At 33.2% G+C, this 20,000-nt stretch overlaps 1 protein-coding gene across 1 annotated transcript in view; it reads right to left on the reverse strand.

Moving 5' to 3' along the window:
* Nucleotides 1-20,000, reverse strand: part of LOC149794699 (uncharacterized) — a 265,989-nt gene that overhangs the window by 243,959 nt on the left and 2,030 nt on the right. The window contains exon 2 of the mRNA XM_089964317.1: nt 866-1,018. Within this exon, the coding sequence (XP_089820443.1) occupies nt 866-1,018 (153 nt within the window). The remainder of the gene's footprint in view (nt 1-865; nt 1,019-20,000) is intronic.

A 20,000-nucleotide genomic window follows, 5' to 3' on the forward strand; every position in this document is an offset into this window, starting at 1 on the left:
TCATTTGCTTCCTGAACGTAACTTTGATCATAGTTACATCCCTGTGTTAATTGTTTTTCCTAAATTACTTTTTTTTTCTTTTTTCAATTTTTTTTATTTTCAAACACAATGTAGGATCAGCAGTTAAAAATAGTCTTGATCAGCTAACTGGAACCACACTTTTTCATTTGGCCTAATGGAACCAGAAATACAGCCTGGGCATGCACATGGGAAATTGTAGAATCTACAATCACTAAGAAACCATGAAGTCACATACAAACTTGAGATGGTGTTTCTTAAACATAAAACATAACTAATCAAAGATTCAGTTGATAAATATATTGTTTAACAATAAATACTGTGGTTTAAAAGAAATTGCTACCAGCACTATCAGAAAAAAAGGGTGATCTGTAATGTTGTGTACTGTGCACTTAAACCAATTCTTGTAGATGTCTGCTTTATTTCTAGCAATGACACATTCAATGTGAAAATCGTTAAGAAAAAAAAATTAAGAGAAAGATCATAGCAAAAAATAATCTGTGCAAAGTTTAGGAAAGAAAATAAAGTAATTTGAATAGATGGAGAGTTCCTGCGTCACTAACAATCACATTCTTATTCACCTACATGTTCACCAATTTTACAAACATTTACAGGCAGTAAACTAAAATAAAGTCATGTATAAATGTGTCAAACTCATGATTCAATGGCTTAGGTTAGATACCCTCAGTCGCAAGCCTGAATTGGCTACTCTGGTGTATCTTTAGGAAAGTCACTTGGCCACCATTTTCCCCAGCACAATATAACCTATATTGTGTTGAAAGTGCCATTCAAAAATACAAACAACCAAAACAAATACACAATCAAAGAAAGAAATGTATCTACTTACCAATCCTGGCCACTCAATAGAAAGCTTTGGTCTCTCTGGGTCAGGCCGCTCAGCCCAAACAAGGGTATGTTCCACAAGGAATAATTGAAAAATATCACGAACACGAATCCACTCTCTTCTGGTCCAATCTACATCATCAAATTCCACAAGAACCTGAAAGGGAAACTTGTACTATATTTCCTTAAAAATAAATGCCCCTAAGCACACCCTCTTTTAGAAACATGTTCCAACTGGGCATTCTTCCAAAATAAACCCACCCCCAACTTCTGACCATAGTGTGAACAAAAATGCCAGCAAACATTCAAAATATTTTGTAAAATAATCAATAATCTTTCCTTATTTTTTTTCCTACCCATGACATGAAAAGCATTTCATTCAATAAATCACTTAAAAAATGGTTACATATGTTGTTTTTATAAACTTCAGTTCAAACACTCTTAAACTCAATTTACCTGCACTCGTAAGAATCTCTTTCAAAATCTTTCAGTCACCATGAATTTCTCAAATATGAATGAAATACTTTCTTGTCATACTTATAATGTAAAGCAGTAACAGACAATAAAAAGCAAACACCAGGGGTGAATCGGAAGGGGGTGGGTGGGTGGCTTAGCCAGTGCATAGCCTCAAAAAATGAGTGCAAACAACTACCATCTTTCCTAGAGTAAGTTTTCTTTACAGTCTAAGGTTTACAATTATGCCCTGTAAATGCTTTAAATGTATGAACTTCGAGGGGCTTTGCCCCTGGGCCCGTAACACTCCATTCCACAGACCCCTTGTTCCCTTACTTTTGCTCCCACCGAAAGATTTTCTTTAATGTGCCCCTGAATAAAGCCAATGGCAATCAGTGCTACCACCAGGACTTTACACAGGCTAAATTAAGCCAATGACAATCAGTGCTACCACCAAGACTTTACACAGGCTAAAAAAAGCCAATGACGATCAGTGCTACCACCAAGACTTTACACAGGCTGAATAAAACCAATGACAATCAGTGCCATTACCAAGAAAATACACAGGCTAAATAAAGCCAATGATGACCAGTGCTTCCACCAAGACTTAATAAAGCCAATGACAATCAGTGCTACCACCAGGACTTTACACAGGCTAAATAAAGCCAATGACAATCAGTGCTATCACCAAGACATTATACAGGCTGAATAAAGCCAATGACAATCAGTGCTATCACCAAGACTTTACACAGGCTAAATAAAGCCAATGACAATCAGTGCTACCACAAAGACTTTACACAGGCTGAATAAAGCCTATGACAGTGAGTGCTACCACCAAGACTTTACACTGACTGATATAAGCCAATGACAGTGCTACCACCATGACTTTACACTGGCTACAAAAGGTTTGAACTAGTTAAAGAAAATAGCAAATTTCATATATGATATAAATGTTTTAAGAAATAGAGCAGGCAAATAAAAAAAACATCTGCAAACTTTGCACACTGTTAATGCTGCAGGTATATAACTGTTACCCACAAAAGATATCTGTGCATTTGGTGGAAAAGTTGAATTTTCAAAGATTTTATACACATTAAAAGGAACCAAGTGATAGGACAGTGAGCCATAGATATTAATTATAATATTTTACCTTAGTTGGCATGTCACTATTGAACCAGACTATTGATAAAAATCAACTTTGTACTGGATATAATTGCTAATCAAGCAGGGAATCTATTACTGAGGAAAGTTGAGGGGTACCTTTCATATTAAGGGCACTTTTGCACAGGAAAGGGCACAGTTTGGCTGAAAGCAATTTGCTTTATGCAACAAACTTACTGCTGATGCTATCCTTTCTGACAAAATAAAAAGCAAAATGATTCATTTTTCCATTTCCATTTTAAAACATGTCATATTTTAAATAAAAATATAATTATGCTGAATGAATACAAAACAAATGTTTAAAGGCAGTTATGTTGGTGATCTGAAAATGTAGCAAGGAAAGGCGAAGATTTAAAAAATGTTTCACATGCCATCAAAATGTCATTTGACTGCCACAATGACCAATGCATCTTGTTTATTGATTCCATGGTTTACATGGCATTAGAATTGCTGGTATTCTATTTTTATATTTCAGCAGTTACCTAATTTAGGAACATTTCAAACATTACCACATATACTCATTTACAAATCCAATTACAAACTGCACAAACCCAGATCTGCCATCACATAATGCACTCGCAGATCTGGGTCTGTGCAGTTTGTTAGGAGGAATCAGAAGAACAAACAAGACAGACACTGTTATGCAAGTGCATTAAGCTATGGCATATAAGGATGTTTGTTGTTTGCAGTTTGACTCAACTTACAGTAAGTATATATGATACATGCTGTCTTTAAATAACGTCAAAAATGTTAATGTATCTTTTGCACTACTTATGCTTTAGCTGTATCAACTGGAAGCCATTTTGTTTAAAACCAATGCTTTGTAGCCAGCAATAGAGTGTGTGCGTGTGCGTGATTTGGATTTTTAACGTAGCTTTAAAAAAAAATAGTCATATCGCTACAATGTCTGCAGTGTGTCAGTTTAAGGTGATGTCTAACACTGAGGCATTAAGACACAAACATGTAGAATCATGTCCCACCCAGTCACATTATCCTGACACTAGGCCAACCAGTCCTAACACTAACCTCTAATTGCTGAGCGCCTAGTGAGGCAGCTGCAAGTACCATTTTTATAAGTCTTGGTATGACTCGGCTGAGGTTTGAACCAGCAAGCTCCTGCATCTGAGGTGGATGCTCTAACTACTAGTACACCAGAACGGTCTGGTCAGCTGTAGCAGAATAATTAACATTTCATTATGCATCAGTGATGGACTGAAAATTTGACTATCAGGGTTCAAAATTAGCAGTAATCTGCTAGCATGAGACAAGTAAAGTCACTGCAGGACTGGTACTTTTCATAAATTAAATAGTCCAATGGCTAGAAAAAGTTTGTTTTCACCAGTCAATTACTGACGATGGACTAGTGAAGAAGATTCAGCCAGAATAGTAAATGTCTCAATCTAGCAGTCCAATTGGTTACAAAGAAAAAGGTCTTGTTACTATAAATAGATATTCAATCCTCTTTAGATCAGTTTAAATTTCTGAAGAACTAAGAACTGACCAAGTCCAACATATTCACAATCCATTTTGAACTCTGTGTGTGTGTGTGTGTGTGTGTGTGTGTGTGTGCGTGCAGACGCTCTAACCACTGAAGCGGTACCAAGAACTGAACAAGTCCAACATATTCACAATCAATTTTGAACTTACACTGCAAACATGTATTAAAACTGAGCTTACTTACAGGTTAACATTACTGATGACTATGGTGTGAATACATTACATGAACATTATGGTGTGAAATCATTGTGCTCTTTTGTAATATTTATAGGGCTTCTTTCAAAATGGCTTGGAGGTTGTCATTTTTTAATTAAAATTTTTAATCTAACAAAAAAAATGGTTCTTGTTTCGGTGTATTACATATCATTTATCTATTTGTAATTACCCAATGCAACCTAGGTAATACTAGCTAAGCAGTTAGAATAATCACAATGTATACTTTCTGCTTTGCTCATCTTATTTAAGGCTTCTTATGGTTAAAATATGTGGTGTAAGGACCAAAGTGCAAACATAATAAACCTTCATCATTTTAGCTGATTGAAAGGATTATTTCTCAGATTAATGTAACCATGACAATATGAAGAAGGCTGTGTAATAGTTGAAATATAGCTGAAGTAAAACAGACGTACAGAAAAAAAATATTTAAAGCAGTGCAGATCTTTTGTGGTGGAGGGGATGAAATAGGAACTTGGGGACTCAGTCCTTTGTCTTCAGTGGCCAATTCCTTTTTTGAGATGTTCCCTTCTTCTGTAACTGATATGGTTTGAAAAAAAAAGTGAGCTGACTTGAAGGAATGCAAACTGAAAGAACTGCAGCCAATGCTGCCTATTCTTCATACATTCTCTAGAAACCCACAGATACAAACACCCATACTGGCACATATGGGACTATGCAAACAGCTGCCACTGGTTCAACATGTCTTTCCTGAGCTGGTGCATGTGTGTATGGCAGAGCTGTGATTATTCTAAATAAGGGCCAGCACACAAAAAGTCAATAATTTACAGCAGATACTCTCCAGAATTATATCAGCTGACAGACTAAAATTGGCTCCCAGCTGAATTCAAGATCTGTAGGGTCAGCCAGCGACCGGGGCTAATACTTCCAAGATATTTTCAGATTTTTCACAAGAGTCAACTAGTTTTTTTTTAAATACAGAATTGATTTTTGCATAGTGGTTGATTGGAGGTTCTTTGTGCAGTTCTTTTATAAGATATAAAATGACATGAAACAAAGTATGGACAGTAAATGCATTTAAAACATCATTTGCACACAAAATTTGAAATCCTAGCACCTGTATAATGAGCACAGGTGAAATATTTTAAATATTAACAACCACATGTGAGAAAATTGTATACACTGATTCCTTATCACAAGTATGTAAATTTGGGGAAATGCGTATAAACTACCTAAGTGTGAATAAAATGCCATAATAATGAAAGAGCTATATAATGAATATATGATAGATCAGAAATATTACTGATTTCATGAAAGCAAAAAATAATTCCATGAATTTCAGGCATACATGTATTTAATTAATGATCAAGATACCTTTTAAAACAGATCTTGAGTCTGGGAAGGATTACAAAGCTAAGAGTGTTAAACCAAATTCATCTAATTGCACAAGAATCTTCAAAAAAATTACAAAGCTAAGAGTGTTAAACCAAATTCATCTAACTGCTCAAGAATCTTCAAAAAGAATTTAAAGAAATATTTTGCAAGATGAAAAGCTCATATCTTTAAAAAAAAAATGAACAAATAAGTGCATGTTGTCTGATATCTGATGCTGTGCTTTCTCTACTGAAACCAAATAATTCAGTTGATTACATTTTACCTCCAACCTTCTGTACTTTTCAATGTCTAGTTTAAGCATGTTCTTGTAACATTTTCAGTTTTTTAAGTTTATGCATAAATCTAATTTAGACAGTATTACTTACTTTCATGGGATTTAGTAAGAACTTGTGTTTTAGGAATAAGAGTTGTATGGTGTTTTTTATGTGTGTAAATTTTGAAAATAATAAAAGGGCCACAAGGAAAATGATTAGCATTCAAGTAACTGTAATCCTCTTGAAACCAAGTTATTATTATTATCTGGTAATAGCTTGACTAGTAAATCCAAACGTGGTCAGCGGGTTATACCAGGCCAGAATGACTGTCAAAGAACTACACAACTTTGCACAAGATGCTTACCTTATGTGGCGTGATAACGTTAAACCTCGTCATGGCCATTTCAGTAACCAAATGCGCCAAACAAGTGCACATTTTAAGTATGCTCTTATATTATGCAAAAAGAAGTAAGCCAACACAAAGCAGACTCGCTAGCACAAAAATGTGAAAATGTCGACCAATGTGAATTCTGGAAGCAAGTTAAACAAAATACTATGAAAACTTCCAATAAACTACCAATTTGCATTGATGGGAACCATGGTCAGAATAATATATGCAACAAGTGGAAAATTCATTTTGAATACTTACTCAATAGTGTTAAAAATTAATCGAATAAGAAGCAATTGTGCTTTCAGCATTGAATACCCCTTCTGCTTGTATTGAGGTAATTATATTATCTGCAATCCAAAGTGCAATAACAAGACAAAAAGGGGGTAAATGTCCAGGATCAGATTTGTTATATGTGAAACATTTTAAATTTTCAGATACTAGACTTCATGTGCTATTAATGATTTTATTTAATTGTATGTTTGTACATAACTTTGTACCAGATGATTTTACAAAAGTTACAATTATACCGCTACTAAAAAGCAAAGCTGGTAACCTGGAAAACATAAATAACTACAGATCTATAGCTCTTATGACTATTATTTCAAAAATATTTGAATGCATCATACTGCAAAGATGTGAAGTCACAATCTCTGATAATCAGTTTGGTTTAAAAAGCAGCATTCAACAGATTTATGCCTATAAGCCTTTAAGGAAACTGTCAGCTATTATGTAGAACACTGCAGTCCAGTGTTTGTATGCTTCTTAGATGCTAGTAAGGTATTTGTTAGGGTCAATCTTTAGACACTCTTTAAAAGGTCGATTGATATTAAAATACCTGTCTAAATAGTTCATATTTTTGTTAACCATTATAGCAAACAGTTGTATTATGTGAGATGGGGAAGTGTAATATCCAGTTCTTTCCATGTAACCAATGGGGTAAGGCAGGGAGGTATTCTTTCCCCTTTGTTATTTAGTATGTATATACAGACAAATTAAATCATAAGCTGGGTCAGTGTTACGTGGTGTTACGCCTGCCACCAAATGTGCTGTTTCTTAACAATTTCAATTTGCTGATGAAATGTCATTGATAAGTCCTTCTATCACAGGTTTAAGGAAATTATTAAAGATATGTGAACAATACGCTTTTGAGAATGATATCATCTATAATATAAAAAATCAGTATGCATGGTCTTTCAGTCAACTTCTTTCAAATTACCATCTCCTCCCCCGTATTTTAATTTAGATGCATGGACTATGTAGTCTGAAATAAAGCATTATTATTATTATTACAAATAAAAAAGGATGTGTGGTTCTGGTTTAACCATCTTTTTCCTGCTGATCCACATGAGGGGGAGAGATTAAGAAAAAAATAGAAAAAAAGACAGAAAATAACGGGAAAATTTAACAATGGGATGTAACTATGATCAAAATTAACAATGCTGGATGCAAATGACACTTATTATCTAATTTATGCTTGATTTAAATCTGTCTGGACCAACAAACAAACAGTTTATACCAACCTATCCTAATTTTTTTCAATTCAACCAGTATCACAAATTCTTTTTTTAACATTTGGCCTTATTATTCTTGGCAACCAGATGGCACAGTTTTGTTGTTACAAAACCAGAAATAAGGTCAATACACTGAATACACTGAAATACACTGAATATATGATGGATCTTATATATTGCTGATTCCATGCATGCAAGAAATAATTCCATAAATTTCAGTCATACATATATAGTACATAGATTTAAAGATCAAGGAATCTATTGGGACAGAGCTAGAGTACATATAAGGCTTTAAAAAACTAAGTGTTAAACCAAATTCATCTAACTGTACAAGAATCTTCAACAATTTTCTAAGAAATATATATAAAGTACTAAGCCATCTAAGTTTAATAAAAAGCCTGATATAATGCTGCGTTTACAAGACCTGATCACCCAGTGTTACAACTGTAACTTGCCAGTGTTTGGTTTCTTTATTCATGCTTATGATATCAAAGGAATTGGTTGGTTGGTTTTTAATGGTACTTTTTAACACATTATTGACTATATCATGTCAAAGGAAGGGAGCCAAGGACCTTTCATATGGAAAGGAGAGAACCTGAAATTAATAGTTGGACCATCTGATTACACTGCACCTCTTTTCACTGAAATCCTGACAACAACATGCCCCTTAATGTCCTGCATTTTATCAAAGTAATTTAACACAGAATGCTCACTATGCAAACAGCTATCTAGCTCTGAAAATGATTGAAAAGATAATCACATACATGCAAGCTGTGTTAAGGCTCTACAGTACTGTAATATTTTAGGGATTCCACATTCTTAAAGATCTGTATATGCCAGTAAACTTAATTATGCAAACTGGTAAAATTCAAAATGTTGTTCTCATATCTTTGCTTATAGTTTTTTGGATTTAAACTCTGTGATAAAAACTAATGAATGTTTAAATACTTTACTTTCATTTAGAGGTGAACAGCTAGACCATTTTTCATAAAATGCAAGTATAGAATGACAAAGACATGTCTCTCATCAAGTATAGAATGACAAAGACATGTCTCTCATCAAGTATAGAATGACAAAGACATGTCTCTCATCATGTATAGAATGACAAAGACATGTCTCTCATCAAGTATAGAATGACAAAGACATGTCTCTCATCAAGTATAGAATGACAAAGACATGTCTCTCATCATGTAATGGACAAGATAGAAACTGGTTTCATATACCACCATGTCGGCTAATTCTGCGTGTCAGGTAATCCTGCATAATGATATGACATCCCTGTAAACATAGGATGACATGTTGTTTTTGGTTGAATATCCAATTTGAATCAAGAAAGAACATTCATCCTTTTATTAACGAAGTGATGTTCATAAAGTATACAAAAATATCCAACATTTATACCCTAATTGCATATGAAAATGTGATTTCGAAATGTCAACATGAAGACGCACTCCATGACCTTCTTGAACTTGTAACCCAGAAAATCCTATTTACTATGTATCTTTTAGAATCATAAAATAAATACATTTTATAAAAAATGGAAATGTATACCTTAAAACAATACTGCATTTTAATCAAAGTTTCCAATTTTGCAAGAAGCTTCTCCCACGCATACAAAATCGTCTGCTTTCCAAAATGTGAACTTGCCACTAGAACAGGATTCTCAATAAATTCCCCAACATATAGTCTGTTTCTAAATTCTTTAGTACATTTTTTTCCCCATAAATGAGACGTTGTAAACACATTAAATCCTTTCACTTTTGGTTTTCTTCAACATAATAGCTTATCCTTTTTATAAAATGTTAAACTTTACTATTTTTCTTACATGATCAGTTTAGTTTGCTCAATATCTCTTGCTATTTATTGGCATTGTAACACTAATTTTGTAAAACCAGCTATAAACCTGACCTAATTACTCAACCGAAATGCTGACAGAAACAGTCCAAAGTAATTATTTTTCATTTCGATAGCCTAATTAATAAACATTACATATTTCCAAGGCTATGCCCAGAACAGGCCAAAATCATGAGTCATGAAAATAAAGGGGTGGTATCTGCTATGTCCAAGAATAATATTATTTTGAACAGAATATTCTGGTGACAATTGCCTCTTTTCAAACGGTAAGCATTGAAATATTTTATTTTTGTCAATCGGTCGAATGTGGTATGTGTTTTGCTTCAATATTGGTGATGGAAACCTTATGTGTGCGGAATGCCCAACAGCACTGTATTCATTATAAACACAGGCAGGGGTCTAGCTATACTTGAATTTTAGAGAGACGTGACTTCTCATTTTGGACAGAACAGGAGAAGTGGAAACAATGCAAGATATGCAGCATTTAAATATAGCATATGATTTCATTCTCCTTTAAGTAATATTTTATTTTCAAGTAGAAACTTTCTGAATTGTATGTATATTATAATCACATACTGTATGCATATGAAAATTATCATATTAGAGCGCTGTAGAAGCAATACATTTTCATGAATTTAACAGGAGTAACTAGATCACAGTATTGTAATTCCAAGTCAGTAAAAATGCTTAATCAACTATCCTTAACAATATTTGTTTTTACTCTCAAAGTTTACTATAAAATGGCAGTTGACAATTTTTTGAAACAAACCCCTGTAACAGATACATGAGCAAATGCACTCATGTCTTCGTACCATTTTGTTTGTCTCTGTATCTTTGGTGCCGATAAAACATTACCTCTACTATTCACTGATAGTACAATCAATTAAGCATTAAAGTCAGTATATAAATGAACTAAAACCTTCTTTCCTACCGAACTGAAACAGCCAACATTGGAGCGCATCTATTTTTAGAAAAGAGCTCTTTTTATTTAACCACTCACATTCTAGCTTCATTACAAAAATCCACTGATAGGGTTACAAACTTATGGTTTTATTATCTGTGTTCATACATGTGGTAATATCAGGCACTGGTTAAATAGTATTTGCTTTCTTCCCTGTATTTTCACAAATATGAATGAAAACAATATTGACCTTCCAGCACTTCTGGAATTTCAAAACACAGCATTGTCCATAGTTGGGACCGACATAATTGCATTTTTATACTAAATCTTAAATAACAATATTTTGACTCTGCTTTCTGAGTTGAATATTTTTTATAATATATTTGCCTAAATGTTTTTTAAAAACGAAAACAGACAATCCACTTCCCAAACACAGCGATGTCAGCTGTTTATTTCCTCCGACAGATTCACATACAGTTTCAATCTGATTTTATGACGAAAATAATGTACACATGGCAATTAATATCTTCAGGTCACAGATTCTGTTCTTAAAACACAAATTGCTATTTATATACTATTGTTTCAGTTTTTAAACACAAATTTGCATGTTTGTAACATCAGATGATTACCTGCAGAAAATGGCCAGTGATAGTTTAGTCCTACAATGTACAACATTGACCCTGATATTTGTTTTGGGAGTCAACCCCTTATCCCCAAAACATAAATATCAGGGTTGATGGGTACACTGTAGGACTAATTGGTATACAATAACCAGACATATACAACATCTCTCCTATAACTTACTCTGGAAGTGGTTAATGGTCAGTAAAAACACATGCCTGTGAAAGTGCAAGAGTTTGTCAGAGCAAGTGAAATCAACACCACCTATTTAATGCCTTGATGCCTACATTTTGCCTTGAGCTACAACACAACAACAGAATTAACTGGCAGGGGCAAGGGAGCCTTTTTCAAAACCTATGGTCACTCTAGCACATCTAAACAAAATCACAGGACTAAGTCATATTTGCTTTCCTAATAGAAAAGGGCAGTTTTCAATTTTTAGGTGACTTAGTCACCCATTTCACCTGGTAGCATGACACCTGCATTGGTTGTGAAATCATGGAGTGATTTTTCTCATATCAAGGTTGATTACTAACAAAACGTTAAAATAGTGTGTTTTTTAAAATCTTGTTAAAATTTTCATGTGCAGCTGCATTTTGGCATATAGGCAACTTCATGCCTGGTTTACTGCCTACAAACTTGTACAAAATCAGCAATCCTCAAGACACAGATGCATGCAGTAAATGTGCATGTCTAGACAATACATCTATCTGAATGCATTAATTATTGTTTCTTCAGTATGAAACAGTATCTCACAATGAACCTAAGGATGTTTTACCTAAATTGTCATATATATTTATCTTACAAACTGAATCCTGTCAAAATAAGAGGTAAAAGACTAATACCCAGGAAACAATGAAAAGATGAGACAGGATTGGTATGCTCATTGGCATTGCTTTACATAAACATGTAAATAAAGGTCTGCTGTGTGCCAGGCTAATATACAGATCAGGAAAGGTTAGAGTTTTCAATCAGTTCCATTTTAAATGACTTAGTTCTGGTTACTGTATACATCTACATGTTTAGAAATTTTCAATTTGATTTGATTGTTAAATTCTTGTAGTAAGTAATGTGAAAGTAGATGAGCCTACAACTTTCTCATTTTTGTATTGGTCATACCTGTTGCACAGTGCTTTAAAGCAATCACATATTTTTAAAGCCTGTTTGAGTCTGAGTGTATATCAGTTTTGATAAGGCAAAAGAAAAAAAGTATTTCTGGTCTGCTGACCATCCCTGTTTTTCAGTGCTGACCCTTGCACTTTTTGCCATAAGGATTAAAACAAACTTCCAAAATTGATTTGTTTACCTAACTGAGCCTGTTCTGCCCAGTATTTGAAGCCCTATTTAGTATATTATATATACTATATATATATATATATATATATATATATATATATATATATATATATATATATATATATATATATATATATATATATATATATATATAATGTTTAAAAAACCTAACAACTCCAATTTTAAAATGAGAGCAATAGGAACATTTTTGGGGGAGGTCTAAGTATCAACAAACATATTTAGCACATCACATGGAACAAACTTTGATTTTTACCTAAAACTTCTCATTAAAATTGTTAACAGATTTATATCATATTGTATTATCAGATGAATTGGGTTGAAAGTGTTGGTCTTGTGTGTTAGAAAGGTGGGGTAATGGTCACGCAAGCAAATGGAAGGGCCATCAATAACATTCAAATTACATGAAGAATTGGAATAAAAATAGTCAACTGAGTTCAATACTTTTCAGGGCCGTTACCCACATGATTCAGTTCCATGTTGAACCAGTCAAAATAAGAGCAAGTAACTGAGCCAGTATTTTTTATTTTTTGGATTTAGTTAAGTCCCTGTTAATGTCACCAAAGATCAATAATTCCCTTTGTTCATTCAGAACTTTTTCAATTTGATTTTCAGATACTAAAATCCATTTTACAGCTGAATTAAGATTTCTAATGAGGTAACCAATAAAAAAGATTAGTTATTCTTAGGATAAATTTCTAAGCACAGATTTCTGAAATTATTTAACTTCCAAACTGTCCATTCATTTACAATACCGGTCATAGTCATATATGTACCACCAAATCCCATGATGCATCAACTTTGTATTTTCTAAAAATACTGACATGTTCAGTTTGAAAAGCAGCCTTTAAGATCAATCCCCAGTTTTCTTCCTCTCAGTCACTGCACTGAGATGTAATATTTTCTAGTACATTAATATATGCTAAAAATGAGCTTGTTTTGTGAGTGGTACAACCTGTTGATGGCACAGCTGTTTTGTTCTTGTTTAATAATAATAATAATAATAACAGTTATCTATGTATGTACAGGCAAAATATATACAATAAATAAATAAATAAATAACTAAATAATAATAAAGTCTTTCTATTATGAGGGTGACATAACACAAAAACTTATTTTCCTAGTGGCCCTCAATTATCTACATATATACAGCAAAATATATAAAATAAAGCTGGGAAACAAACATCATAAAAAAGGTACAATGGATTGGTGTACATTAGAGCAACCAAGTGTCAGTGCATATGTACATTGATATGCATGATTTAAAACTTTTTCACACACACACACACACACACATGAGCACCCATTGTTGTGCTGGCTGTAAACTGAACAGTCTTGCAAAGTGACCTTTGATGCACATATATACCAATCTAGTTGGACTACAGCGCAGACACCTATCCATGTACATGTAGGTAAAGCAAACAGATCCCACAGAAAATAAAGGACCAACAACAAATTAAGCAATCTTTATAATGTATCTACCTGATATTCAAATCATGAATGAGGAAATGAACTAATGGACTATTCTGAAAACTTCATGACTGAAGGATGGATGACTGACATGTGATGATAGACAAACATATCTTCTTTCCTTTATTTTCATGGCAAATAGTGATGTATAGACTGACATGTAAATATATATTGTAAGTTTAATATCAGCTGTACAACAAGATAGAAACAATCTGTGATGGAATGTACACACTGAGAATTACTGCATTTAGTAAGACTTCCGATTTTGAGATGCCCCCTTGATGCTGTACTTTTGCTTTGTTTGCTGGAATCAATCTCGGGCCACTATCCAAATCATGATGCAGCATTCCTTTTACTTGCAAATTCTTATTGCAATATATGTTAAATCAAGGCGAATGAACTATCAACATAACACTTCAAGATGACTGTAAAATTGGACTTCTGTGAGGTTATTAATGTACAACACTGAACTTCATTCTGCAGAAACTGAACAGAACAATATGTATATTTAAAATTCCTAAAATGTACATTATGGTCACTGAAGACAGTGAGTCATTAGCCAGGTATTTCAGGTCCAAAAGACATTATAATGTTCCCCTTAAATGAAATGGCTAACTGAATAGTTTTCATTCATGCAGGTGGATGACTTAATTGAAATACAGCATGAACAAGATCCCAATTTCCATATCACTCTCTGATTTATCAAAAAGAAAATTTCTTCTTGCCATGAAAGAGTGTTTTGAAACTGCACAAGGTGCAAACTTACATAAAATTCCATGCAGGTTACTTTCAATATAATACCTGCCCAACAAAATTTTAAGCTCATCAAGAGCTGTTGGATTTGGTCAGTCCTGTACGGCTTCGGTATTTCCATGGCTGACTCTAGAACTGAAATTTAAGGAGTCAACAGACTACATCAATTTGAAAATAAGGGGGATGCGGAATTCTCTAAAACATTTGTTCTCAAACTTTGTAAGTGGACAACCGAAACATTGTTCAGGGTCAGACCACATAATGACTGTTGAGGATCTCTGCAAACCCCTTAAATGATCTCTCATAGTGCTGATTGTACTGTTAGCTAACTATTGTTAAACACTTTATAAAAAATTAACAATAATTAACATTTTTTGTTCTACAAATAAAAGCACATAACTCATATTTTAATATCAGTTGTCTTTCATTTCAAACATACTGAATACTTACACAATGGGAAAAGTAAAACATTATACAAATCATGAACTGCAGATATCCAGCCCTAATTACCATCAGTCATATAGTGACTATCAAGATACACAGCACATAGTGCAGAATAAACAAATACATGCAATTCATTGTACGAATTTAATGTTTAAATTATGTGACATTTAATCAAAATAGCTGATGATCAGTCAGAAGGCCAAATGACACAGCATTATGATTCTCAATAATAAATTATAAATGAGTTAAGTTTTATTCCTTGGAAAATTTGGTTTTTAGACTTTTAAAATTTTCAGTACATTACATCCCAATATGCATTTTTAAAATAATTAAATTATACACCATTGAGGCATCTTGTATTGATCATCAATTACAAATACCCGCATCCAAGTCTTATGAGATATAAAGCTGTAAATACAGGGGCACAGGCAAATGATTCAGTTTACACAAATAATAAATAAAGAAAACATACCCAACCAATTAAATTTGACGGATAATCAGTATTTATGAAGTGATCAGTAATACTTAAATATATACAGCTTTCTATCACTAGCCTGTAAATTTTATCAGTTAAATTTGAACATTGTAGTAAATAATCAAATTATTAGCCCATTGAGATGCTCTTTGTTTTTGAATTTGTGTACACTTTATCATGGTCAAATAAACAGGATATTGTTTCACAGGGATGCATTTGGACTCACCCACCCCCATGTTGCTTTTGGACTCACCCACCCCCATACCCTTTTGGAAATGTCAAAAAAAAAGGTTGCAACTATGTATTTTTTCCAGCATGCTCTACAAATAGAGTGCCAGTAACTGGAAATCCAACAAATGGGCATTAGCAAGTGGAACATTCACAGATGTCGTTTATGATGATGAACAAACCATGTGGTAGAAGTTAACTCCTCTTGCTGCCAAGGAAAGACAAATTGTGAATCAGCACAATAAGAAAACCCCTATTAAGATTATGGTATGTATGTTTGTGTGTGCTTGATAAAGAAAAGAAAATTTGCTGACAAAAAAGAACAAACTGATCATATTTTTTCACAGGAAACAATAAAGTATATATAAAATTGTACTTGATCATTGAGACTAGAGAAAGTGAATCAAATCAAAGAACAGAGAATAATTATATATATAAAGAATATATTCCTGAAATTATGTTTTAGTGTTATAGAACATTAACCCATTTTAACATTAAACACCATCTGTCCACTATGTCAGGTAGATTTATAACGGATTATTCAGGTTTCACATTTTCATGGCAGTTTTCTTTCAGTTATACACTAATGCATTAGTTGGACTTTTTTTTGTCCTTAAAATCTCAGTCCCATTTGGTTAAGAGTGTTGGAAATGACCACGAGCATTTTATATGATAGTCTTATCTATTTATGAACACTAGCAATATGGCCAGTGCACATAAACCTCACGACAGAATATATTATGGTAATATTATCGCTTATGAGTTGTAACGCAAATTTGCGCACTCCAAATTTGCCCTTGATAATCACATAATTTAAACTAACTGGAAACTGTACTTTCAGGTAATTATTTAGATGATGCAACAAATTCCCACACAAAAAGGTGCACTTCAAATGCATGCAATAAGTAGACAAATTAATGCTAATTATATAAAATTTGGAATTAAAGATGTCATAAAATGTATTGGGCAATATTCTATCATGTGATACCAGTGACACTGTAGGGTGAGCAGCTCAGAACAATACACATTTCATCATCCCGCCCAACAATTTAAACAATATAGTCAATATACACAAACAATATACAGAAATTTAAATCTACATATGGATTATATTATGTGCAAAAAGAAGGCAACCTTTGAACATTACAAAAATATGGTCTTTAATAATACATTATGTTTTAGCATGACCTCCCTTTTATGACTATCTGTCATACTGTCTCTTCAGAACTTTCATAATTCTCTCACCTTGTTTAATCAACCCTCCATCTTTTTCTCTTTTGACAACAAAAAACCAAAATAAAATGAATGACATACTTTGACATTTCACTCGCAAGTCATCAAAGTGTAAATTAGTGTAAACAGTGGTACATTACAAGTATTCAGGTATAATGACATAACAGGTTAAATAATGCATGACTGAGAAAATGATTTGAGCTATACACATCAATGGCTGAATCTGCAAGTTTTCACATCAAATCTCTTGACAGATTACATTTCATAAATACAGAAAACTTTATTATACTGCACTTTTAATATACAAGTGTTTATTGGATTGAAAATGATCAAGATCATTCATTTAAATTGGTGTGGATTGGCCATAGTTTCACGCAAACAGTATTGATAATTCTTCATGTTAAGACGGTAACTCGTTTATTAAATAAACACCAGTAACCTCCTTCGAGGCTCTCTGCTACATAAAATTTTAAAACTGACACAGCAACCCCAGCAATTTCAACCGGGGTGGGGAGGACAAAATCAGGGGGTCACAATATACCCATCAAGCACACAAATTAAGTCACATTTCTAGTCACACCAGCTCTTTAAGCCTTCACTTACTTTCACCTCAGTTTCACTTCCCCTGCCAATGAATATGCACAATAGATAACATCTAGTGTTCATGCCAGAATGAAAAAAGTAAGCCCCTATTAGGTCAAAAAGTTAATTTAGAAGTAAATAATAAAAAACAGGGTGGTGTTGTAAATATTCTTTCTGGTTTCTTCTTATTCATGAAAATTCAACCATGCATAATTATCAGTCTCATTTGTCATGAGCTTTCCTGGCCAGGTTTTGAATTCCTCATGCATCAGTAATGATTCATCTCAAGAATTTATTTGAACTTTCTGAGTCTACATTCTTTCCTCCCTGATGGCTACTTTAAAAATAAATGCAGTGGACAAAGTCATTTTAACAGACAAGGAAAATGTAGAAAATTAGCTGTAGCCAGACTCCACAACAAGTAACTTGAACACATAATGATGGAAATTTGAATATTTATTACAAAAAATAATAAATATATAACACAAGTACCAACAATAATAATGTGTATTTAAACTTCTTCAATGAACTAGAAATAGGACAGGATATTTGGGATCAGATTTCTTTTAAATTACCCCCCTTTTACATTTCTGGAATAAAGACTGTTTACTCCTTATTTTCTGAGGTCTTTTTATGAACCACATGGGGGTGGCCATGAAGCAACTTTTTTGTGCCAAAGATGAAAGATGAGGGCCAATGGCACTGCCTAAAATGAACACTTCCTAATATATATATATATATATATATATATATATATATATATATATATATATATGTGCAACCAATGTATGCTGCTAGGTACTTCATATTTAAAATATGCTTAATTTTAAGAATTGAAAATGTGAAACTTGCATGATATTAAAAATTTCACATTTTTCATAATGGTCATGCCATATTATTAATTTCTTTTTAAATAATGGGATTAGCAGTTTTTTAAATAAAACTTCCAATTATTAGTTAAAAAAGAAATTAAATAATCCAGCTGAAAGAAAAGAAAATAAATTAGTAAATCGATTAGCATAGATTCAACACCTTAATCATATGATGTTGTTATTTCAAGTTTTCTTTCTTACTGCATATATTTGATCACAAGACAAGTCCAATTACAAACTGCACAGACCCAGATCTGATGTTGCACAGAGTGTCAGCAGCTCTGAGCCTGTGCAGTTTTTTTATGATTAATCAGTGAAACAAACAATACAGACCCCAATCTACAGGTGCATTATGCTATGGTGGATTAGGATCTTTCTTGTCTGTAGTCTGATTCTACTTGTATGCAAATATATACGATATTCATTTGGCTTTCTCAATGCCATAACCATTTTTAGCAGCCAGTTGACTCCGTAATAATCATCATTATTTGAAAAATAAAAGCGAGTTGCCCTGACACAGCCGGCTTAATATTAATATGGCACTTTGTTATCCATTTTCATTTTCATGAACCTACTTATTTCACATTACCATCTTCTCATTCTGTACATCTCAACATCTGTATATGTATAGTAAGTCTCTGCTTCTAAGACCTTAGATGTATGGTACTAAAGCCCAAGTTTTAAAAGTTTTAAGCAATATTTATTAAAGTGCAGCAACTGAAATATTACAAGTGAAATAACAAATACAACACTATTGGTGGAAATTAAGCAAGGCTTTGAAATGAGTTTAAGGATGAGGAGTCCTGAACTGACTTCAGACATAAAAATTGGGAGTCCCCAGATTGTTTCTTGGAGCCCCTGGCAAAATCTTTAATCCCTCACTTGATCATTATTTTCATAGATATGAGGATAGAATGCTTACCCATTTAAAATATCATATAAAAAGAAAATATTTTCCAGCTGGTTAATTTAAATGCATTAACAAGAGAATAGCGCATGGTTTATTTGCAAAACATCACAGGTGCTTACATACACACTCAACAAAACATGTTTATCTGAAGTACATCATAGTAGCTTTCAGAGGGGTAGTCCTTTTTATAATATAATTACTGTGATACGGATTAACAGGTAATCAGTCACACTGGCTTCATGCCTGTTTCCTTGCCTTCAGCTGTTCCACAGATTAGCCATGGTTCACCAAAAAATAAAAAAGGAAGAGTGTCCTATGAGAAATTAAGATTAACTGTGGGGAGAAAATGTGGGTCATTTGAGAATTTCACTCCTTTTTCACTCAAACGCTCAGATCTCTAAGAGTCCTAATAAAGATGTTTTTTCATCAATCCTTTAGTTACAGTTCAGTATCATGAGAATGGTAAAAGCTGGAGCAATGAAACAATTATTGTAATGTTGCAGAAGTAGACACCTCCATTTTCAATGATAGTATTTTTACCCACCTGCAATATAAAAACTTAAAACCATAAATATCATTCCATACATTTAAGGCCTTAATTTCCATTATGCATGAACATGCCACATCACAGTGTCTATTCTAAATT

The sequence above is a fragment of the Sinohyriopsis cumingii genome, chromosome 7 (genome assembly GCF_028554795.1).
Source record: "Sinohyriopsis cumingii isolate HCF-2022 chromosome 7, ASM2855479v2, whole genome shotgun sequence".
In the NCBI taxonomy this organism is placed as follows: Eukaryota; Metazoa; Mollusca; class Bivalvia; order Unionida; family Unionidae; genus Sinohyriopsis; species Sinohyriopsis cumingii.